Source organism: Pseudochaenichthys georgianus, chromosome 18 (assembly GCF_902827115.2).
Source record: "Pseudochaenichthys georgianus chromosome 18, fPseGeo1.2, whole genome shotgun sequence".
Taxonomy (NCBI): Eukaryota; Metazoa; Chordata; class Actinopteri; order Perciformes; family Channichthyidae; genus Pseudochaenichthys; species Pseudochaenichthys georgianus.
In genome coordinates this window covers 10,398,120-10,422,272 of record NC_047520.1, presented here as the reverse complement: position 1 = coordinate 10,422,272, position 24,153 = coordinate 10,398,120, and the positions used below count along the sequence as shown (strand labels likewise).

Below are 24,153 nucleotides of genomic sequence, written 5' to 3'. Positions count from 1 at the left end.
TTAAACCACGAGTGCGGTAACAATACATTAATCGGCGGAAATGTTGCTAAGAAGTTATTTGTTCAAAAATATTTTTCTACTTTTGCGTTAAAATATTAAATATTTTTTTTAGTTTTTTCTGCAATTAGTACTTCTACTGCCAATACTTTTAGTATTTTCCTTATTGTACTTTAATATTTTACTTAGGTATCACTCCTTGATGCAGTACTTTTACTGGAAATTAAGTATTTCTATAGTGTGGTATTAGTACTACTTTTACTCAAGTAAAGAATCTGAACACTTTTTCCACCACTGCTTATATTGTCCAACCTTGGACAGAGGTTAGCTAGCTGCTTTTGGATGAAGTAAGTAAGCTAACCTTCAAACATACTTTTATTTTGAAGGGACTGACAGGAAATGGAAGACTCGAATTTCCAGATGCCAACTTTTTCCTCCGTGAAATTCCTCAAGTTTGTGTCTTTTGTTTGTGTGTTTGGACTAAGAATGGGTGGATATCTGGCATGATAATAGGCAAAAAGAGCTCCTAACCGCCGGGACACCGTGTGAGAGAGTGTGAGAGAGCCGGCAGACTGAGAGCGGGAGATGAGAGCCGCCTTTCAGACATTTTCCAGCTTCTTCTGCAGGGAGTGAGCTCCTGATGGAATGGACGGGGAGATAACAAGGAGGAGCTGAAGGAGCTAGCAGGCTGTTATGTGGCAAAACTGTCTTCTACTTCTCTGACAAAGACAACTCTTGAGCTGTGTTTATATTCTGTGGTAAGTTACCTTTTACCCATTAATGTCTGGCGTGGAACACGCTGGTTAGTCTAACGTTGATCTTAGACACGACCGTTAAGTGTTTCGAAACTCATGAGAGTCCAACCCTGTCCACAGTCTGTGGTCCAACCACACCAAGAAAGAGTGACTTTTTTCACTAACTGAAAAACATTTGAATATGTATCCGTTATGTTCCTGGATGCATGTTTGAATTTAACGTACTGGATATAGACATTTAGTTGTTCTAACAGCAGCTTCTAATGCAATGCAATACATAACTGTCTTGATACACTACTTTTAGAATATGCGTTCCCTACAGGCAGTGGTGGAGAAAGTACTCCGATACTTTACTTCAGTAAAAGTAGAAGTACCACACTTTGTTTCCAGTAAAAGTTCTGCATTCATAAAATAACTTAAGACAATTGACTTAAGTATTGCAATCAAAATCGACCTCAAACGTTGCAAAAGTACTTATTGTGCCTAATTTCAGAATCATATATATTAAATTACTGGATTATCAAGTAATTTAGCAATAATGTGTTAAAGTAGAGCTAATTTTCATTTAATTTATATACTACTGCTGGGTATTTTAGCGTCTTCGGGTTCAAGAAAAGCGCTATAGAAATCAAATGTATTATTATGTTACTTAACTATATAGCATGGTATATTTCTTAGTTTATTTACATTGTGTCTAATAATCTGAATCTTTAAAGTAACAAGTTGAACATTTTGTCAAATTATTGTTGTATTACTTGTCTTTCAAATTGATATATATATTAGCTGTACACTTTACGAATATAATAGTTTTGTATGGACAACTTTACCATTCAATCTCGTCCAACTGATCTTGCAGCTCTCACTCCTCGGCTCTTGGTAATTCAGGCATTTATCAAACCTGGCAACTCCGGGCTTCCTTGCAGCTGTCAATCAAAGTCCAGTGGCTCCGCCCCAAAGTGCCAGAAACTTTTCACGCGCGCGTAGACAGACTCCGCCAGCGAGTGAGGCTGACACTCCCGCGAGGAAGCAAGAGGGCTGTCTCTCTCACGAGCAAGCGCATAGCAGCTCGCGGGGGTTTAATCTGTGCGCAAGGGTCATTTCATGCGCGTGTAAAAGCACATTTTCCGCTCGTGAGTAGCTTGTTTTGCGCGCTAGAATATTGACCCAAATCTGACTCCATAGTAAGGACTTCCAGCAAATTGCTAAAAACTCCAAATTCCCAGAATGAGCATTAGGGCTGGGCAATATAGATTAGAAAACAAATCTACCAAAATGTGTTACAATATTATCGATATTCTAAGAACTTTGTTTGGGTTGACCATTGCTACTTAGACAACATTTTTTATTATTCATAAAAGTCAACAGAAACAAGAATCGCATGAAAAGTAAAAAGCAGATAATAGAACAGCTAGAAAACTGACATCACTTTGATGTAATGCATCCTTTAACATTTATTTTAACATATTGCACATTCTAATACAATATCTTGTATTGGATAACAATACTGATAGTACTACCCATCCCTAGCTGCAGTCCTGATTGTCGGAGTGCATCTTTCAATGCACTTAAGCTGTATACTTATCGAATACAGTTACAGGAGGATAGGATTTCAACTCCTATGTTTGGTGCCAACATATATGTTAGCCCATCTATAACTTTTCCATTGCAATAACTACGCTGTCATTGGAGGCAGTCGCAATTTCTACAGGCTCGCACTTATCTGTTAGCATCTAGCTCTCCTGCTTACAAACTTTTAGCCATCCCTGCTTATACAAGTAGTAGTTTTAGTTGTCTGCGATCTGCGGAGGCCTACTCCCACCTGTCGAGTACGGCTGTACTGAGGTGTTTTTCCTCCGGAGACGTCGCGAAGAGACGGAGCGGCTCCACCTGTTGCTGCAAGCGATCTGCGATTTACGGAGGCCTGCTCGTCGCGAAGAGACCGAGCGGCTCCACCTGTTGCTGCCTGCGATCTGCGATCTACGGAGGCCTGCTCCCATCTGTAGAATACGGCTGTACTGGAGAGGTTTTTACCCCGGAGTTGTCGCGGAGAGACGGAGTGGATCCACGCTTCGGGCTTGGCCTGCTTCCACCGGGCGTGTGCTGCTGTGCGGAGGAGGATTTTACCACCGCTGGGGCCTGCTTTCCACCTGTCCTGGTTCTGCTGTTGCAGAGGCCTGCTTTCACCCCGGGGATACCACGGAGGGACCGGAGCGCTTCTACGCTGCTGTTTTCGCATGTCCTTTGCTGCTGTGCTGATTTTGCTCCAGAAACATCGCGGATACTGTGTGCTGGTCTGGGAAAATGGCCCATATCGGGATTCTGCTGTGCCTGTTAACTGTTTTGGACTATGAGAAGATCTCTAGTCATTCTGAGAAGTCTACTGGATTCAGGTCTGTTCTGCCACCCGCAGTGGGCATCCCCTGCAAAGGTTCAGATGTGTTGCACAAACAATTACCGGTTGCCTTGTCAGAGACAATCTGCTCGACAAAATATGTTTGTCTTTTTTGTTTTCCTGCGATGATGGTTCGTCAGGACTGCTTCTTAAGCTCAAATCACACTCTCGCAGACTTTTCCGGTGTTTCTAAATTAGATGACAATGTATGTGTGTCGTTTAAGAGGAAAAGATGCCTGTTTTTTGTTGTTGTTATTACTGTCAGGAAATGTACAACCTAACCCTGGTCCGCCCAGTAGTAATAGTCAGATCGCTACTCCTGCTGATTTTAAAGCTAGGTCTGGGTTGGGTTTCATCCACTTGAATGTGCGCAGTCTGTTAGGTAAACTAGATTTTGTCCGTATCTGGGCGAGCTCGCCTGACGCTGACGTCATTGTTTTATCAGAAACATGGCTAAACAAATCTATTTTGGCCTCTGACATTGCCTTAAATGGTTTTAATGTGTATCGTACCGACCGGCCTAATAAAGGTGGTGGCGTTGGCATTTATGTTACAAATAAGTTCAGTGTAACCACATTAGTTTCCAAATCTATCAGTAAGCAATTTGAATTTTTAGCCATAAATATAGAAGTGGCAAAGGGTCAACAGGTCATGGTAGTGAGTTGTTACAGACCCCCCTCAGCTGTCAAAGACTCCTTGTCTTCACTAGCAAATCTTTTATCACAACTACAAGGAAATAGTGCTACTTGGAGATTTTAACTGGGACTGGTTAACTGCAGTGTCAGAGGATTTTAAAAACCTTTGTATCTCATTGAATGTTACTCAGATTGTTGACAGTCCTACTCGCCCTAACATTAAGTCCCCTAATAAATCCTCCCTAATTGATCTAATTTTAACCAATGTTCCCCATAAATATTCATCTGTGGGAGTATTTGCAAATGATCTGAGCGATCACTGTGTTGTAGCCACAATTAGGGACACTAAGGTCCAAAAGGTTAAACCTCGCATTATCATTAAGAGAAACATAAAACATTTTGTGGAGCAGGGTTTTGTGCATGATCTGTTTGGGTTTGATTGGGGTCAAATCGATCTGTGTGCTGATGTAGAAACCGCATTGGTCTTATTTTTATCTTGGTTTTATGGAGATCATTGATAGACATGCACCCCTGCGTAACTTTATTGTAAAGGGACGAGACAATCCTTGGTTTTCTGCTAATCTGTTCAGTCTCCTTCATGAGAGAAACAAGGCCTGGGCAAAGGCTAGGAAATCAGGCTCAGAGGTAGAATGGCTGCGTTTTAGGCAGCTAAGGAATAGCTTCACTTCACATGTCAAAAGTGCTAAATCAAAGTACTATCTGTCAGTAACCACAAAGAATCTGAATAATCCTGGAAAATGTTGGAAAGCCATTAAATCGTTATCCACCGACGATATCCGTAATGAGCTACCTCCGTGCCTTACCACAGCATCTGGCACTATATCGGACAGGGCTACTATGCTAAATTGCTTTAATGAGCATTTTGTGTCCTGTGGTTCTCTATTTCATTCCGTCACTAACTCTGCTTCTGTGAACACCACAGTCTGTGACTCTGAAAAACGTGTGTTGGAAAACCCTTTTGGTTTTACCCCTTTTACTGTTGATGTTGTTCGTGAAGCTTTAACCAAGTTGGATCCTAAGAAACCGGCTGGCCCGGACAACGTAGAACCTTTCTTTTTAAAGATAGCTGCAGATTTTATTGCTCCACCTCTCACTACTCTTTTTAACCTCTCCCTCAGCACTAACACAATTCCAAAATTGTGGAAGTCAGCGTATGTCCTGCCTTTGCTAAAAGGAGTGGAGGCCACCTTATTAAATAACTATAGGCCAATCTCTAAGTTGTCAGTTCTGGCTAAGGTTCTTGAACGCCTAGTGAGTGAACAGGTAAAGGTGTTTTTATGTACAAATGACATCCTGTCTAAACATCAGTCAGGCTTCAGAAAGCAACACGGCACCATCACTGCGACAATGAAAGTGGTAAATGACATTACTAGTATTTTAGATAATAAGCAGAGTTGTGCAGCTCTATTTATTGACCTTTCAAAAGCGTTTGACACCGTCGATCATCACATTTTAAAGCAGAGGCTAGCCAGTATTGGCATGTCCAGCCATGCAGTAGGGTGGTTTGTGAACTACCTCTCTGAAAGGTCCCAATGTGTTCATTTTGATGGGCTGCCTTCTGAGTGGTTGAACATTGAAAATGGTGTTCCCCAAGGTTCTGTTTTAGGTCCACTTTTATTCTCCATCTACATCAACAGTTTAGGTGAAAATGTGGATGAAGCTACTTTACATTTTTATGCGGATGATACCGTGATGTACTGTGCAGGTCCCTCGATTAAGGAGGCTGGTGTTAAATTACAGGCTGTTTTTAACATTATTCAGACTCAGATCTCTGAACTAAAGCTTCTTTTAAATGTTGAGAAAACCAAGGTAATGCTCTTCTCTAAAGCTAAAAAGACACCAGAGCCTGTTTTAGATATTGTAACTACGCAAGGAATAAAACTTGAAGTGGTTACCTGTTACAAATACCTTGGTATCTGGCTCGATGACTGTCTCACTTTTAAACTTCATGTCAATAACCTGCTTAAAAAGCTGAGGGTTAGGCTAGGTTTCTTCTACAGGAACAAGTCCTGTTTCTCGCTTGAGGCCAGGAAAAGGCTAGTCACTGTGACCTTTTTACCTGTGCTGGACTATGGTGATTTGATGTATATGAATCCAATTGCCTGGTCAAGTTAGATGCTGCGTATCACAGTGCACTGAGATTTGTGACAAACTGTAAAGCATTAACCCATCACTGTACCCTGTATGCAAGGGCTGGTTTGCCTTCACTAACTGTACGGAGGCTCAGTCACTGGTACATTTTTATATACAAAGCCATGTTAGGGAAACTTCCATCTTACATCTGCTCCCTGATCTCACGGAAAATTGTAAGTGGCTACTGCCTGAGATCGAATGCTGTGGTTTTATTAAATGTGCCAACTGCAAGGACTGTCTTAGGGAAGACGGCTTTTAGATGCGCAGCTCCTCTGTCTTGGAATAGTCTGCAATTGAAATGGAAACTGAGCAATCTGGTGCCACTAAATGTTTTTAAAGCTCGGTTGGATGCTAGTCAATCGGAAGCTATTGGTACCTGTGTACGTGGATAATTATGTAAATGATGCTGTATGATGTCCTGAGCAGGTCTCCCTTGAAAAAGAGATCAATGATCTCAATGGGATTTATCTGTATAAATAAAGGTTTGAAATGAAATGAAATGTAGATAGCTTGCAACATCTTGGTTTCCTACATCCACATCATTACAATCTTTTAACACTCTTAGCATTCTGCCTCATGTTTCATAGAAAGAGTGCTCTGTAAAGACTTGAACCCGTATACTTGTCTTTAAAGATGGAGGGGGAGAAGGAGAGACAGCGGCAGCAGGGGGAGGAGAAGGAGAGCAACGAGGCGGAGGACGACCGGAGGAGTGATGAAGACGCCGACAATGAGGAAGAGGAGGAGGATTCCGAGTGTGCGGCGCTGGTGTGGCAGGAAGGCTACGGCGAGGACAACCTGGGCCTTCCCATCATGCACTGGGAGGCACTGAGTCTGCGCATCGCTGAGCTGGAGAAGCAGGAGGAAGAGAATAAAGAGAAGAGGGCAAAGGTCAGCGGGTGTTATCTGGGAGAGGGGGGGTTTAGTGCTGGGAACTCCCACTTTTATTGAGGGTCATAGAACTCTCCTGGTTCTAGTTAGGACTGATGCAGCCTGTTGTTATGAGAGTTTCTCCTACTTAAGATCGTTTTTGCAGACAAAACTCTGGATCAGAATCAGGCTTATTACCATGAGGGTTTGTATAAAAGTATGGAGTTAAATCTGGGCCAGAATGATAGAATATTGACACATTCTATTGCTCTTTTACCGTCAGAGTTGTGTGTAGAAAGTGTTGAGCAATATTTCCTAAAATTCCTGAAGGCAACATGACTATGTAAGGCCTGTCACTCAAGATTCCAAGCCCCTCTCATTTAAAGCCTGCCCCCACTCAACATCAGGGCCATAAGTCTGAAAAGAAAAAAAAAGATCGGAATGGAAAATAATTACAATTTGATATCTGAACGAGAAAGAAAGGAGGAATCAAACATCAAAATATAAATAAAAGTGAAATATGATTTTGCTAATCTGAATCAAAATAATACTCAACCTGAAATAACTTTTCAAATACTTGTTTTTTGTTGGAGTTCATCATTTTATTTTTCAAAATTCAGAATCAAGCCTTCTAAATACATTACATGTTTTCCAATGATCAAAACGTTTTGGCCCAATTCAGCTCTGTTAAAAAGGAACACATGTAATTTACTAATATAAAAACAATTAAAAAAATTATTATAAAAAAGAAAAATTCAAATAAATGTTAACAAGAAATATAAATATATAATAAGTAAGTCTAACAAGAATATGATCAATTAAATGCATGAGTCACTCAGACTTGAATTATTATTGAATCCTTTTCCAGAATTGTTTTCATTGGACATGATGCCTGGAATGGCTATTATTAAACAGTCATTCTAAGAAATGCCCCCTGTAACTCTCCTGTCTCCAGAGTGGAGTCTCTCTGGAGCGAGGCAGAGCTCCGGTCAGCTGGTCGGAGGAGAGAGGGAGGAGGTCAGAGAGCTGGGAGGATGGGGACGACGCCTGCAACAGCCACGTGCTGGCTCTCACCTCCAGGTACACACACACACACACAAAGCCCGCCTAAGATATTCCAAAAAATAATATTTGAAAATATTAAAAACAAATGCATTTTAAAAAAATGTTATTACACACACACACACACACACACACACACACAAAGCCCGCCTAAGATATTCCAAAAAATAATATTTGAAAATATTAAAAACAAATGCATTTAAAAAAAATGTTATTACACACACACACACAAAGCCCGCCTAAGATATTCCAAAAAATAATATATTATTAATTTATTAATATTAAAATATTAAAAACAAATGCATTGAAAAAAATAAATAAAAATGTTGTTGTTACATTTTTCATTCGTTTTACCAATATAACTTGATTTAATTGTATTTAAAATAACATTTCCAAAGAAATAAGTCCTTCGAATCTGCCTGTTCAGTTTCTGTTGGAATGTGAAGGGTTAAATGCCGTCTCTGCGAGTTACTGTGAAGACGGGAGAGCTTGTTGGTCCCTCTGTACATTCACAGAGGGCCCGCTATAGTAACTCAATGAGAGAGTAATGTCAAATGACAGTACAATTGACCAATCATATCTTCCCTCTAAATGGGTGGGCTTTATTTTCGCCGACTTTATGACAAGTTCCGCCCGCTGTGAGGTTTATACACGTGTATAAAGTGGTGCAGTGAAAACCCGAAAGTAAGCTGCGCTCCGGTTCCCTCGACACAAAAGCAATGGGATTTCTCATGGATGTAATAGCTCGAAATAAGGTCTGTGGAAAACGAACCTGTTAGATAAATGCACGTTTTGTTCAGCCGGATAATATCCACATGTCTACCCTACTTTTATTATTTTCGAATAATAAATCTGATCAATAGATTTATGATCAATAGATATATGATTAGCATAAGTTTGTTCATGATGGCTCACTTCAGTGATAGTGATGACATCGTTGCGAAATTATTAACAGTCATTTTCAAGATTGAGTTACAATGATAAACTGGAGTGGCAAAAGATCAGCTGAATGACCCGCCATCAAGTGCTTCATCCTTTGTGTTTAAATGATTTATCATCAAAGGTAGGCCTACGTCATTTTCAATGTGGGCCGCCGTGCCGACTTAATTCATTTTTAATTGCTACTTTGCTGTGGGTGCCCTGTCATGATATGTGTTTATATAAATGGTGTTGTTCTGTGTGGTAGAGGGTCGCTGTCATTGATGCGTTTTGCACCCCGGGGCGCTGTTTTGATATTCCGCTGAAGTATACGCTGTGATGTAATAACTTTTTTTTCGTGGGGGGGGGTCAGAGGGCCTAGGTATAAAAGTCACGGCTCGCCACTGCAGAGCAGATTAGTCGCTCTAAAGTCCCATTTAAATATATAAAAGTCAGTGAAGGTAACATGATATGTTCTATTGATCTACCTGTTATAGGCAACAATGATCTGCATGTTAAGTTCATCGTAATCAATTTGTTATGTGAGGACAAATGGCAACTGAAAAAGTTGAATGAAATGGAACGAGCTACTCTTTTTGTAGTAAGTCACCACTCTGTAGTCTCGCTTGTTATCCCGCCCACAGCACCATCTGATTGGTGGCAGACTACGAGCAATAGCCAATCAACACTGAGGTCTACTGTGCCACACACACCTCCCTGATAAACCAGAGAATTGAACGGTACCATTGGGCTTCATGATCAAACAAACTGTTCCCTCTCTCTTTCTTGGTTGATGCACTACTGAACGATCTTAATGTGCAGTGAAAAAGTTTTCCATTTATTATAATGCTCAGCAAAACATCTTTAAAAATTAATTATATTTAAAAAAGCTATGCTTAGGCTGCCGGTGTTGTAATGCTTTGGCTCCAGTCTTGAAGGGCTGCAATAATGTCTGCAGGCCACCAGATGTAGCTGTGTATGCTGCGTTTGAAACCCCATCGTTTTTGTATTTGACACTTCTCCCACGTATGTTTCTTTACTGGGGCATGATTGTATCTGCTGTGTATCCTCCAGGCTGCAGACCCAGATGAACCTTCAGCTGTGCTTCATCAACGACAGTGAGAGTGAGGAGGAGGAGGAGAAGGAGAAGGAGAGCGACATCAGTAAGGAGAGCAGCACACGGGTAACTAACGGCAGATCCTCAAACAGAACACAGTTTAGATGAACCTGCTGAGCCTGTGGTTGGTAACCTGTTGCCCCCCCCCTGCTGATCCAGAGAGGGACGGTGCAGGTCCAGAAGAATCCTCAGCCTGCTGCCAAGCTGGAGAAACCAAAGTCCAGAGGCTTCCGGAACACTCTGAGGAATCTGAGGGATAGACTGAGAACGGACCACAAGACCCTGGTGAGAGCCGAGACCCTCTTCTAGCCTTTCATTCTGTCCTTATTGCCTCTCCCTTTCTTCTCGCACCTCTTTTCCTTTACCTTCACATAGTTTGCCTATCCTCTCATTTGCTCTACTTTCCTCCTTTCCCCTGCTTCTATCTCCTCTCTTTTTTCCTTTCTTCTCAGCTGCTCCTTTCACCCTCTCTCCTTCTCAAATGTTCTCCTCTCCTCTATTCCTCTTCTCCTCTTCTCTCCTGCTTCCTCTCCTTTCATCCTCTCCTCTCTTTTCATTCTCTGCTTCTATATAGTCCCCTTTTCTCTTTTGATATCCTTTCCTTAGTTAGTCAGTTTGCTACCGTCGACAGACTAACTAACCCCCCAGTGTCAGTAGCCTCTGAATTTCTATCCACCAGGGTAATGTCCAATGATTTTGCCTCCTTCTTCACTGACAACATTCAGAAAATCAGACAAGCAGTCAGTGCCTCTGCATCAGGTATAGCAAATGTGTTGTCTCTGTGTCCACTTAACATCAATTCAAGCACCATGACACAATTCCATCAGATTAATGATAAAAACCTAGAGGACATTATACAACTTCTGAAGTCCTCCTCCTGCTGCCTTGATATTATTCTAACAGGATTTTTCAAAGATGTTTTGCCTTGCATGGCCTCAGATCTACTTCATATAGTAAACACATCTCTTCACTCAGGTATTTTTCCACAGGCCCTGAAAACTGCAGTCATTAAACCGCTCTTAAAAAAGAATAATCTAGGGGTGCCCAACCTTTTTTGAACAGAGAGCTACTTTTAAAGTTGCCAGTCTGCCGAGATCTACCAGTCCAATAGAGAGGCGTAGCCATTACTGACAGCCTACTACCAGGTAAATACACACTTCTACTTGAATAAAACTGACCTTTTGTACGATTAATACTTCATAAAATACTGCAGATCCTTTATCTTACCTCTTTCTAATCTACACGCATACAAGTATTTAACTGAAGTTACACAACAGTGTTGTTGATACAGAGTTGGAGTTTATTTACACGTCACATACTACAGTGGGTAATGTTTTCAAGAAACATTGAACAGTGCTGCCACATATGACACAGGAAAAAAGAAAATACTCTGAACCCTTTCTTTGCCTTCATATCAAAATAGTGTTGCTACAAAAGTATAAATTAGGCTTACTAATAAGACAACTCAGATCTGAAGCTACACAGGAATCTGCTGCCAAAGTGAAATAAAAAGACAAAAAGAATCAAAAATAGGATGCAAGCAACACTAGTTTCTTAACCTGAATTGATGATAGACTATAATCAATTTAAGTTTGCATTCTTATACCATTTTGTACAATAATTATAATGAATAAGTTCAAAGAAACTAAAACTTACAGCTGATTAATAACAGTATCTAACTTGAGTTTTTATTACATCAATAACCTGTTGAAATTCTACGGTTATTTTTACTGTCCCCAAAAAGCGCGTCGGCAGCCTCCAGGAATGCTTCTTTCACAACTTCGCCGTCTTTGAAAGACTTCATGTGTTTCGCAAGAACGTGACTGACACGATAAGATGCTATGGTAGCAGCCTTGCTCTTGTTTTTGGGCCTGGTGAAAATGGACTGCTGTGCATTTAGCTGTCCTTTCAGGCCCCTCCCCTTTTGGGAGCGTAGGGCAGAATTAGGAGAGAATTCCGTCTCATAGCGTTTGTGCACTGTTTTGAAATGCCGCTCCTAAATTACCCTTTTCGATAAAGCCACGCTCGCATTGCAGGAGACAGATGGACTTTGAACTGGAATAGATATAAAAATAATCATCCTCCCACTCGGAGTGAAATTATATATTTTGGGCTTTTTTGCTTCTGCTATAATTGCGGTCTTGTGTGTGTGCGGACTGTCACTCCTGTTGAGACGGACAACGTCAGCGAAATAGTGCCCACTGCCCACCAGCCACGCCCCCACACATGGGGTCACGCCGGCCAATCACAAAGCTTTGGTGCGTTCAAGTGCATTATTCTGGCACGGGAAGATTATGTTATAGGACATTAACGATAAAACAGAATATTGTTGTTCTATTTTTAGACACATCTCGCGATCGACTGGGAATCTCGACTGGTTGGGCACCCCTGATCTAGATGCTTCAGTAATGAACAATTACAGGCCCATATCAAACCTGCCATTTCTAGGTAAAATCATTGAAAAAGTTGTTTTTCAACAGTTGAGTAATTTCTTGCATTTAAATAACTGTTTTGATGTGTTCCAGTCAGGCTTTTGTCCAAACCACAGCACTCAGACTGCTCTTGTAAAGGTCTTTAATGACATCCACTTAAACACAGACAGTGGCAGAACTTCAGTGTTAGTATTATTAGATCTCAGTGCTGCGTTTGACACTGTTGACCACAACATATTACTAGACCGACTAGAAAACTGGGTGGGACTTTCGGAAACAGTTCTAAATTGGTTTGAATCCTACTTAAAGGACGGAAACAACTTTGTTTCTATAGGTAAATACATATCTGAGTTGACAAATATGACATGTGGGGTTCCTCAAGGCTCCATCTTGGGGCCTCTTCTCTTTAACGTCTACATGCTACCACTGGCTCAGATAATGAAAAACAACAAAATAAGTTACCATAGCTATGCAGATGACACACAAATGTATGTAACAATTTCACCAGGAGACTATGCTCCAATTCAAACACTGAGTAAGTGCATTGAACAAATCAATGACTGGATGTGTCATAACTTTCTCCAATTAAACAAAGATAAAACTGAGGTAATGGTTTTTGGAGTTGATTCAGAACGCCGCTGCTCGAGTCCTCACTAACACTAAGAAAGTGGATCACATCACTCCTGTTCTGAAGTCTTTACACTGGATTCCTGTGTGTCAAAGAATAGATTTCAAAATAGTGCTGCTGGTTTATGAAGCACTGAATGGTTTAGGCCCAAAATACATTTCTGACCTCCTGCTAAATTATGAACCATCCAGATCTCTCAGGTCTTCAGGGACTGGTCAGCTTTCTGTCCCCAGAGTCAGAACTAAACATGGTAAAGCAGCGTTCAGTTATTATGCTCCAAATATCTGGACCAAACTCCCAGAAACCTGCAGGTCCGCTGCAACTCTTACTACTTTTAAATCCAGGCTGAAGACTTTTCTTTTTGTCGCTGCTTTTAATTGAACTATTCATATGACTGCACTGTAACTTTTATCCATGTATTTTTTCTTTTAATGTTTATTTTATTAGCTTTTCTTTTTAATGACTGATTTTAAATGCCATTTTCTTTATGTCTTTCATTTTTTGTAAAGCACTTTGAATTGCCTTGTGTTGAAAAGTGCTATATAAATAAACTTGCCTTGCCTTGATCCTCCCTTCTCATCTTCTACCTGTTCTCTCCTTCCATCCTCTGCTCTCTCCTCACCTTTTCTACTCTCTCCTCCTCTCCTCTGTCCATTCATCCTCCCTTCCTCCTCATCTCTGTCTCCTCTTTCTGTTCTCTTTCCTCTCATTCTCACCTGGACCTCTCCATTTATCCTTGTTTTATTATCATCCTCATCTCTTTTTGCCTCCCCTTTCCCCACATCTCTTTCTCTACTCCCCCCACTCTATTCCGATCCCTTGCTCCCCTCTCTTCCCTTTCTCCTCTCCCCCCCCCCTCCCCTTCAGGCTACAGCTGGTAGTGATCCTGAGGTCCAGAGAAGACATGTGGAGCGCAGTGATTTAGAGAACTTCAATCTAAAGGACCTGAATGCTCTCTGTACGTCTCTCAGCAAAACCATACAAGGTACACGCACGCACACGCAAACACACACACACACACACACACACACACACACACACACACACACACACACAGAGTATACACTGACACTAACCCACCCCACAAACATCCTCTTTTTTTAAACTGAGTCCTGTACATATTCATCTCTCTGAATACTTATGCACATTTGTTTAAAATCTGACATATTATATTCAAAGCGGAGAGCGTTGTGCAGATTTTAAAAAGAGGTTGTGTGGACACTTATTTCCTTTTGTTGTTTATGTTTGCACAACCATACACCAAAGCTAATTCCTTCTGTATGTACCTGGCAATAACTCCATTCTGATTCTGAATCTGTGTATTAATGAAACTGCATTCTAAACGTATGATTCTGCACATGTGTCCCGTCAGACCTGAGCTCAGACCTGGTGGGCCGTCTGCAGGCGCGGGACCAGCTGAGGACGGAGCAGGACGCCATGCTGCTGGAGGTCCAGGATCTGACGTTACTGTGAACCCCCCCCCCCCCCCCCCCCCCCATCACTGCCAGTCTTTATGTCCCACAAACATTTGTGTGAGAACATTGCTGAGAACCAGACGGTGCCACAGTGGCTCCACAAACATCTCAGTCAGCCCCACCCCATGTGGGTCTGACCAGCCAATCACTGTGAAGAGTGTCCCTCCCTGAAAGACATTCACTTGCTTTTATGTTATTGTCTCCTTTTTTAATTTTTAAAGGGATTTATGTCTCACACACCAGAAGTGGTTTAAAACTCCCATGCGACAGAACCAGCTTTGTATGGTCGTCATGGTAACCGTGCCAGAGCCATATGGTACGGTCATCAACATTAAAGTGAATGGGACAACACCCTTAAAGGAACAAGCTGCAATTTTTCTTGGGAAATATGCTTTTCCTGCTCTGAGTCAGAAAATAAGTTCTAGTTTCATCTCCTCTTCCTCCGCATACGGTCTGACTATTCCGACACTTCTTGAATGCAGCACAGAAGCCCTATCTCGCAGAAGTGAAACAACATTTTGGAGGGTGGGTTCTTCCTTGGCCCCTGCTACACCCTTCCACCATGTTTCTTAAAAATCGTGTCTTTAGTTTTTCTGACATCCAGCTAAAAACATCACCTCCTGGGTGGAGGGACAAATAAAAAGGGAAACATTTAAATACATTTTGCACATGAAAAATGCACATCCAGTCAGAGCCGTAATTGTACACTGCGCTCTATTTAATTTAACTTTTGTGCACCTGGTCAGCATTGGAGTCTCTCTGATAAATCTTGATAAGAGGCTGTTGTGTTTGACGTTGGATCTTAATTGATATTTTTGTAATTGTTTACAGAGTAACTCAATACATGTGGACAAGGAATGTGGCGATGCAGTTTTGTAACGTCCTCACACAGACACCGATTTTTGCTAGCAGAATGTTTAAAAAAAAGAACCCCCCGAAAGTTTTTGCTTTGATTTTAGAGGAACACATACGATTTGACTCTCCTAGTTACTATCACGTGTAAATTCAGACTCTGAGTTGTAACATGAGGGTGCTCTTTCATCAACGATAAATGTTTTTCTAAAAACTGCAATTCAAAAGGGACTTTTGTTATGAAGCTGCTAGTTCTGCAAACCGAACAATGTCTTTATTTTGTGTTGTCGTGTTTTCTGGATTTTTTTTTTTTCTGAAAGTTTTTAAATCTTTGAGTAGGCTTTTTAAGGGGACTTAATAAAGAACTAAATGTGGTCTAATGTACATCAAATGAAACGCATTTTTAAGTGCTTGTCTTTAAGGTAAGATATTTTAATATTCTTTTAATCCAACTAGTTTTGGGACGGTTTTGGCACAAGTTTTTGATGTTTTGTTTTGTTGTCGCTGTTAAACTACCATAAAAAAGACTTTGAGTACACACAGCAGCTATTTCATGATGTGCTTCACAAGTGAACATTCACCTTAGCCTAACAGAACAAAACATATTAACAAAGTAGAAGCTATTTAATTTAAACAAATGTATTATGTTGAATTTGCCATGGGAACAATTATAGTACAGCTAATGTTTACCCCACAAGAAACCAGCAATTTTTTTATATCAGCAGCATATTTCTGCTTCTATACAAAGTACCAATATTGTGGACCACATGGCTGGTATTTCAAGTTTCTAAGGACGCAGTTAGAATCTGTTGGCCCCCAACAGCTGAGTCAGCGTAGGGTCAGGCTTTAATAGATGTGGGTGGACATCACTCCCTTTCATTATTTTGGAAACAGAAATTCATTTATTTAATTCCAGTCTCATTCTTGTACTCAGTGTTTACATTGTTTTTATGCATGTCAATTTGCTAAAAAAACAGGATCCTGTTAACATTCTTGTTCTATTTTCATAGAAAAACATTAATCCTGTCACCCAGTCATGTATTAATCTGTGTATTGAGAAATCATTGATTGATTGCACGATCTAATACTGTGTTATTCATTTTGATACTGGTTCAACTATTTTGTTTACATTTGATCATGGATTGCGCCTTTTTAAATAAAGTATTAGTCAGGTCAACAAAAAAAAAAATCAGTTTCAGAGAACAACGTGTGAGCAGATTCTTTACGCTGAGCAAGTGTATCTGCTTGGGTGTGTGTGTGTATGTCACATTGTGGGGACACACGTTCCTTTTGGGGGACAGGTCCCCATAATGTAAATCCTTACATTCTGATAGGAATACTTCATTTAAGGTTAAGTGAGGGTAAGGTATGTGAAGTTGAATTTCCTCTGAAGTGATGGAACCACTTTTTGTGTGTGTACTTGTGTTTCTGCTTTTGAGACATGTCAGTGTTATGTTGAAATACGGATCCAATTAGAGAATGTTTTTGATCATCAAAGATTTTTAAGATTCTTACATCTGGCTCTGTGAGTAGATTTTGTATTGTGTTTTTTTCTCATTATGATAATAATTGAAAATAGATTTTGGCTGTGAATTTTTTATTTTTTTTATATATATTGGGCTACAGTGTATTTTATTTTTTTTGGGAGGAAAGTTTGGGTAATGGAGTCGCTATTGGTCACTCCAACAAATTCAAAGAGTGTATAATTCAAGATCAGTATAAGTATACAGAGTGTGAATACTGAACGCCTACCTAAATGGACATGCATTGGTGATTCCCATTCATCTGTGTCCTCAGGGTCATCAGCCGCGACTGAAAAACATCCAGCTCAGCTCAACAGGTGAGAAGGGACGCACACACACACGTCACACACACACACACACACACACACACAAAGGTGAAGTGGGGAAGAAGAATTGGATGACACACAGTGAGGGACAGGGGGCGGGACTGAATTACCATAGAAACTGCCTGTACTGTTCAGAGAAGCAGCAGAAAAAGGTGAAAGCTGAAGAGGTCCAACTGTCAAGGTCACAGATCACCAAACCACTGACCACTGCTCATCAGCTGTTTGAAATAACCAGGAAAAGGTGTTTTGAAGCCGTTGACATACAGTCAACAGCTTTTGGATGTTTTCGTACTTTCCTGTTTTTTCCGATTGTCCCCAGGGAAAGGAGCCATATGGAGTGAAAGTCATCGCCGTCTGAGGTAAGCTCTTTGTCCAACAGCAGATTGCAGTGATGCAGGTATTTATGAGTTTGGTGCAGGTCCCTTTACACAAACACTAATGCATCTCTCGAGACACAGGTTATTTTAGGCCTGAGAAAACTAAAACCATTTTGAAAGATTAGTATAGTTGTTACTAACTTTAATTACGTTAAAAACTTGCCTCTGAACATTTCTTAATGAGATTAAATATATCGATTTAGAGGCAGATGATGCGTTAGGCTGGAGAGGGATTTCCCAGAAGCTATTAGCTGCTCCTGGAAAACAACCTCTTTAATTTTGCCATGCAGTCCAGAAAAGAAGAACATCCATTCCCAGAGATTTGAACTCATCAAAACATTAATATCAGGCCAAAATATCATAGAAATGTATTTACTTGTATTTAAAACGTTATTCAACTACAGTTGAATAACTTTCCTTTTTCCACTTGTGCATTTCCATAGCAGCAATATGTGATCGCCTTTCAAATGTAACCTCTGTGTAGAACATAACACTTAAATAAAACGTTTAAGCTTCACACCTTTCTCAAGGAGATCAACATATTTTCATACTCAATTAAAGAGAGGATTTTAAAGACCTTGACAATTCCTGACAAATGTAATATTGTGATTTGTGGTACCACCATTTCAAGCATCCATTTATTTCTGTGTGAAATAAATCTATTAACAGACTCTTAAAACAAGCTTAAATAGTGCAATCCATTACAGTGTAAAGCAGATCTGACATCGAAATGTATGGAAGTCATTGGAGACATGGAAAGGAATAAAACGATGTATTCACCTTTCTAAAAAACATGCTTATTGCTAAAAGGTTAGCTGTTATGCAATTGATGTATTTATTGTTACTTTGTTACTAGTAAATTGGCTAGAACACACAAAACACCTATTGACTTCCATTCATTTTCTCTAATGTGAATGCGATGCATTATTGTATGATTTTGTCGGTGATCAAAATGGAGGCCAAACCTAATATCTACTGATATATTGTGCAACTCAAGCAATTATATAAAGTCTTCTAAACATCCCAACATTGAAAACTATGCATTCAAAAATGTTGTAGTTCAAGATCCTGGTTTATTAAACTGGTAAATGCTTGTCTAAAATATTAATAGGGGCCCATTTCATTAATCATTTACAGTTACACACCAGGAAGCAGGTCTGTAATGTAATACTGTTTTTTTAGCTCAGAATCATTACCTGTCTCAGGTTGTGGGATCATGTTTAGGGTACAGGCTTTAGACCTTTCACATCTTAAAGTATGGTGTTGTACTGTTAATATGTCATGGTACTGGTTGACACATTACCCTTATTTAGTTGAACTCTGAGGTGAATTGGTAGTATAACATGCGGGTGGCTCACTTACACAAACAGGCGTAGTTGCACCACCTGCCTGCGCACTGATCCTAATAATGATGGTGAAAGAGAGCTTAGCCTAATTGATCATGTGTCGCACATCATTCATACAACAGGTGTTCACCAAATATGCCTTAAAATGATAGAAAAATAGGTTAAAAATGATACAAGACAAGTTACAAAAAGTATAGCCTTTTATTAGGACAAGATAGTACAATAAAAAGGGAACAAGATACGCATCATTGTCAATACATGTTTTGGTCTGCTTTTGTAAAGAGTGCGCAGTTTTAGCAGACTGAAGAATACCATAATGACTGAAGGCACCATTACTTGATCAAGTCCATTCAACGATTTTATAGCATTCTGAATCAACCGCAGATTATTTAACACCTGTGTTGGAAGCTCAGCAACATGTTCATTACAGTAACCCAGAAATAAATGCATAAACTGAGACAGGAAGCATCTACGACAGCACTGATGAGTTATAGTAAATAGTCAGGGGGGTGACAGCAGGACCAATGTACAGAAGGGTGCATGGAGACATCTAGGGGAAGTGTGGTTACTTATTGCTGAGTTAATGGGGTGAGAAGAGACTGAATCAGCAGCATACCCTTGTACACAGGAAGGCAAACAAGCACTAAGAATCAACAGTGTACAGCAGGAGGTCAAACAGATTGTGCAAAGGCCTTACTCAAAAGGGGGGAGGGCGGTAGGGTCTCAGTTGGAAAATAAATACTATTCATGATCTAAGATCCTAAAACGGTAAAGATGGATTACTAATTTGTGTTTTTATCTCTAGGTATCCATGGAATTGACCAACTGATCATCCAGAACTACCAAAAGAGTATAATAATGTCAGAGAGGATTGACAGATCCCAAAGTGTACCAGACACCGTCTTGATCAGCTTCTCCCTTCCATGAACATCTCTTCACTCCTCACAATGCCATCCAGAAGTGGAGATCCTCCCAACATCAGTACCTCAGTACTCAATGACTTACTCAACTCCTCCTCTTCCTCCAGCACCACCCCACCTCCATCTTGCAGCATAGACGAGTCCTACAAGTACATCTTCCTTCCCATTTGTTACTCTTTCACATTCCTCTTCAGCATTTCCCTAAATTCTATCATCCTCTACCGTTCCTTCCGCCGGACCAAGCGTTGGAATGCGTCCCTGATCTACATGGTGAACCTGGCCTCCACAGACTTCATGTATGGCCTGTCACTGCCATTCCTCGTGGCTAGTTACGTCATGCATGACCGATGGGTCTTTGGGGACTTCATGTGCCGCCTGGTCCGTTTTCTCTTCTACTTTAACCTGTACTGCTCCATCTTCTTCCTCACTTGTATATCTGTCCACAGGTACTTCGGTATCTGCCACCCAATGAAAGTCATCACACTAGAGACCAAGAAAGCTGTCAAGTCCACTTGTGTCGTAGTTTGGGTGGTAGTGTTTGCCTTGACCTGCCCTATCTTCCGATTTGCTCAGACTGGTCATGTGACAAGATTTGGAGGGCTTGGCGGCAATGCAACTGGTATTGACAACCCAAGCCACGAAGTGTCATCCATGAATGGTAATGCCAGCAATAGTAACATGGGAGGGGTCATCGAGGAGTACCAGAACTGTTGGGACGACGCCATCGATAAGGAGTTCCCTGATTACGTGCCCTATGGCATGATTCTCCATTTGCTGGGATTTTTTCTGCCTTTTTCCATAATTGCTTGGTGTTACTCTCACGTTGTTCTGACCATATTTAGGACTCTGCATTCACAACCTTCGTCCTTCAGAGATCGGCGAGAGAGAGGAAATGGTGGGATAGAGAGAAGCAGCCTTTCAACAGTTGCCAGAGGAAAAAGAGGAAGCAATGGACTGTCGAGGACATTTGGAAGAGGTGAAGGGACTTCAATGTTCCTTGGTGCCCACTCCCCTTATGCCAATCGCAGACGGAAATCTATCAGGACCATCATCACCATTACCCTCCTCTTTGCTCTGTGTTTCTTCCCTTTTCATGTTACGAGAACCATCTTCCTCCTGCTGAAAGTAACCAAGGGAGTCCCCTGCCACACCATGACCATGGTCTCCATGTGCTACAAGATCACTAGGCCTTTGGCCTCATTCAACGCATGGCTGAACGCCCTCCTTTACTTCCTTACTAAAGACAAGGGGGGAAGTCACTGTTGCCCGGCGGTCAACACCAACACTCATCATCATGGTGGACTCCTATTGCCCCTGAGGGTGATGGGAAAAAGAGAGCACACAGAGGAGGGAAGGCTGGAAGACAGAATTGACAATAAGCAGAATAAAGAATTTCACAACAGTCCATCATACATAAACAGAGCGAAAATCAGATATATAATTGAGTGAGTGTTTTCATGGGGAATTAAATCAATAATTGTAGATGCACTGTAGATGATTTTTACTTTTAAAATATATAATATACTTTATAAGAAGACCCAAGCAAGAATTCTAATATGCCTTCTATGTTTAATTGTATGCGCCAAATGCTGATCTGCTACAGGTTTGACGTTACCCAGTGTAGATGCAGCATGTAGGCAAGACTGTAATCTGCGTTTTAGAAACTATATTGGGAAGAACCTAGAAAGTGTATTGCACAATATGAAATCAAACCATGTCTAAAGAGAAAAGTGTTTCTACTGGTTCTGTTACAAGAGAGAGACAAGGAGCAAATAGCAGTCACATGGGAATATTGGTGCACACTTAAAGAAAGTCTCTCCAGCATGGAATTCAGGGGGTTGCATGAAGTACACAGCAATTGACAGAGTGTAGAGCTTGAGAGAGACATTCAAACACACGTTCACACCTTTTCATGCCTTGCCAGTTCCTATTTTACAGGGGGTGTGCACGTTGGTTTGCAGTTTTGAGGAAGTTACAAATATGGTTGTGGTCGAAAGTTGTTTGGTTTCAGATGCTGTCATGGAAATGTGTTGGGCAAGCTGTTGTTGTGGTGTGACATTCCTATGTAAGTGTTTTGTGAGTATTCTGTTGCCATTCTGTTGGTGCAGTTACCTTCACCTTTAACCCTCCCCTTCATAAATGCCCCTTTCACAGCAGCGCTTTTTCAGCTCCTGCTCGGAGCTAGAGCCTGAAAAGCGCCGGTTTTTCCTGTTCACACCGCGGCGGCGCCGGCACTTAGCTCCGGAATCGGGTTCACTTCCAGCTCCAAAAAATTGTTGGTCTAGAGGCAAGAGCTTCGGAGCTAAGAGGTGGCGTCGCTTACGTCTCTCTTACGTCGAGGTGTGCAAGAAACTAAACCCACCTCCCCTGAACATGGGTCGACTGTTATGCCTGCCTACAAGCAGTAGTGCCTATAAACACACTTTATAAAGTCAGGCAACACTAACCAGGCTTCGTGTGATTCTGTTTATTCGTACCTTACTTTGACCATCCGTTCACTGTTATCGATCACTGTGGAGAGAGGCAGACGTGTTGTTTTGTATTATTGCAGCTATCGGATGCAAGTAGTCAGTTTAGCTTCGGTTGCTATGCTAACATCACCCGTTTTATACCAGAGAAACTTTCATAACAGCGTTGTGATACCAAACAGCGTCAATTCAGACTGACACACATTCACTTAGGCTAAGGGGAACTGGGGATATGCATCAGCTGCTTGTGTGAGTCGGACAGTGAATACTTTAGAGCGGCCGCTGCAGTGTGAGCTAACCGGGAGCTAACGGGAGAATAAACTCCCGTGGAAGAGCAGCACTGCAGCGGTCGGTAAATGCTGCAGAAACACATTAATAAACAATGAACCACAGCACTCTGGAGCAAAGTATAAGGTTGGAGAAGTCGTTATTCAATTTATTCTGGCTTCGTGTGATTAAAAGCAACACGATCATCGACCCCGACGCAGTTCCCCGTTGTTGTGAGGGCTGTAATGGCTACCGTTGGGGAGCAAATCAGCGATGTAAACGGTGACGTCATGACGTAGCAGGGGCAGCTCTGGGGCGCCAGTGGGCGGTGTGAACAGAGCGGGAGCTGAAAAGGGAAACCGGAGCTGAATCAGAAAAGCTCCCGCTCGGAGCTAGAAAGGGAAAAGCGCTGGTGTGAAAGCCGCAGAGAACCTTTGAGATTGTAAAACCAAATGTAATGTAGGAGATTCACTCTACACTAATGACACTAATTCTGTATGAGAAAAAGCGACCCATTTACCTCATAATTCACAGTAACGCTTGCCATTTCAGTGAACCCGTACCTCAACGGTATTTTAAGATAAAGATATTTTTGCGCACAAGTGAGTGTAACACCATGGTTTTCCTTAAAATACAGACTGCCAGTGAGCTTGGTTATACCCAGCTGTCCCATCTTTCCACTCGTTATGATGACATGCTAATTATAATTCTTAATCCTTTAAACTTATTTAAACAACCTAATTAGTACGTATTTCACCACTTCTGCAACCGACATCATTTATAATTTGCTTTCATGAATGAAATAATTGATTTGTGATTCGTCCAGTCAAGTTTTTTTGAAATTGTCTCTTGTCCAGACTTTTTCTGATATCTGGGGAAAGCCTTAAAGTTGTTCAAAAACACTGCTGCTAAAATCCATCTTTACATTCGATACCGTTCCACAAACCTAGCTGCACCTGTCTATTTTAGTTGTCTGGATGATTTATCATGCATTCAGAGCCTTTTCCTTCCATAGTCCATACCTTTTTGTTTTGTCTTTACCATTGTAAAACGTGTTGATGTTATTATGTATCACTATCTTATTCTACATGCACTTATATTCTCTAAATGAACTATTAATGCAGTTTAGTACCTTTTCTAATATTGTTTTTCTGTAAATATGATACACTTTTGTGTGATAATGCTTTTAAATAAATCTAGACCTGACTTTAACTGAAGTGTTATAGAGATTGACAGTTTACTTGTTTGGTGGCACTATGAAATGAAGCAGTAAACACTGGAGATACTGACAGTATGGTACAATTTGATCTCAAATTCTTACCTCTTCCAATATAATTAAGCATTTAGTTCGATTTGACTATACAGTCAGAGATACACTTGCTTTACCAATTATATCATATCCTCCTGACGCAGCCCATTGAAAATGTCCACTGTAGTGGACATTTTGTTAACATGCATCTCCTTTTACTCTTTTGAGCTACTCTATCAATCCTGGAGGAAATATTGTTGAATAATTGTCATTTTTACCATGAAAATCATATATGTTCTTGTTTGTTAACATGTGAGGAACTATATAATTAGTCCTGAAAGCAATTCAATAATTCAAGTTTTCAAATAACAGCCCTTTTATAAATGTCCATTC

At 40.8% G+C, this 24,153-nt stretch overlaps 2 protein-coding genes across 2 annotated transcripts; both read left to right on the top strand.

Moving 5' to 3' along the window:
* Positions 1 to 397: 397 nt before the first annotated feature.
* On the top strand, positions 398 to 14,448 carry LOC117463312 (schwannomin-interacting protein 1). Its single transcript, XM_034105486.2, has 7 exons — positions 398 to 755; positions 6,567 to 6,821; positions 7,756 to 7,880; positions 9,855 to 9,963; positions 10,057 to 10,182; positions 13,825 to 13,942; positions 14,330 to 14,448. Exons 2-7 carry the CDS (start codon positions 6,567 to 6,569, stop codon positions 14,428 to 14,430), a joined length of 834 nt encoding a protein of 277 aa, XP_033961377.1. The 5' UTR covers positions 398 to 755; the 3' UTR covers positions 14,431 to 14,448.
* Positions 14,449 to 17,260: 2,812 nt separating this feature from the next.
* LOC117463805 (P2Y purinoceptor 3) lies at positions 17,261 to 23,728 on the top strand. The gene is made up of 2 exons (XM_034106268.2): positions 17,261 to 17,492; positions 19,662 to 23,728. Exon 2 carries the CDS (start codon positions 19,780 to 19,782, stop codon positions 21,223 to 21,225), a length of 1,446 nt encoding a protein of 481 aa, XP_033962159.1. The 5' UTR covers positions 17,261 to 17,492; positions 19,662 to 19,779; the 3' UTR covers positions 21,226 to 23,728.
* The last annotated feature ends 425 nt before the right edge of the window (positions 23,729 to 24,153 follow it).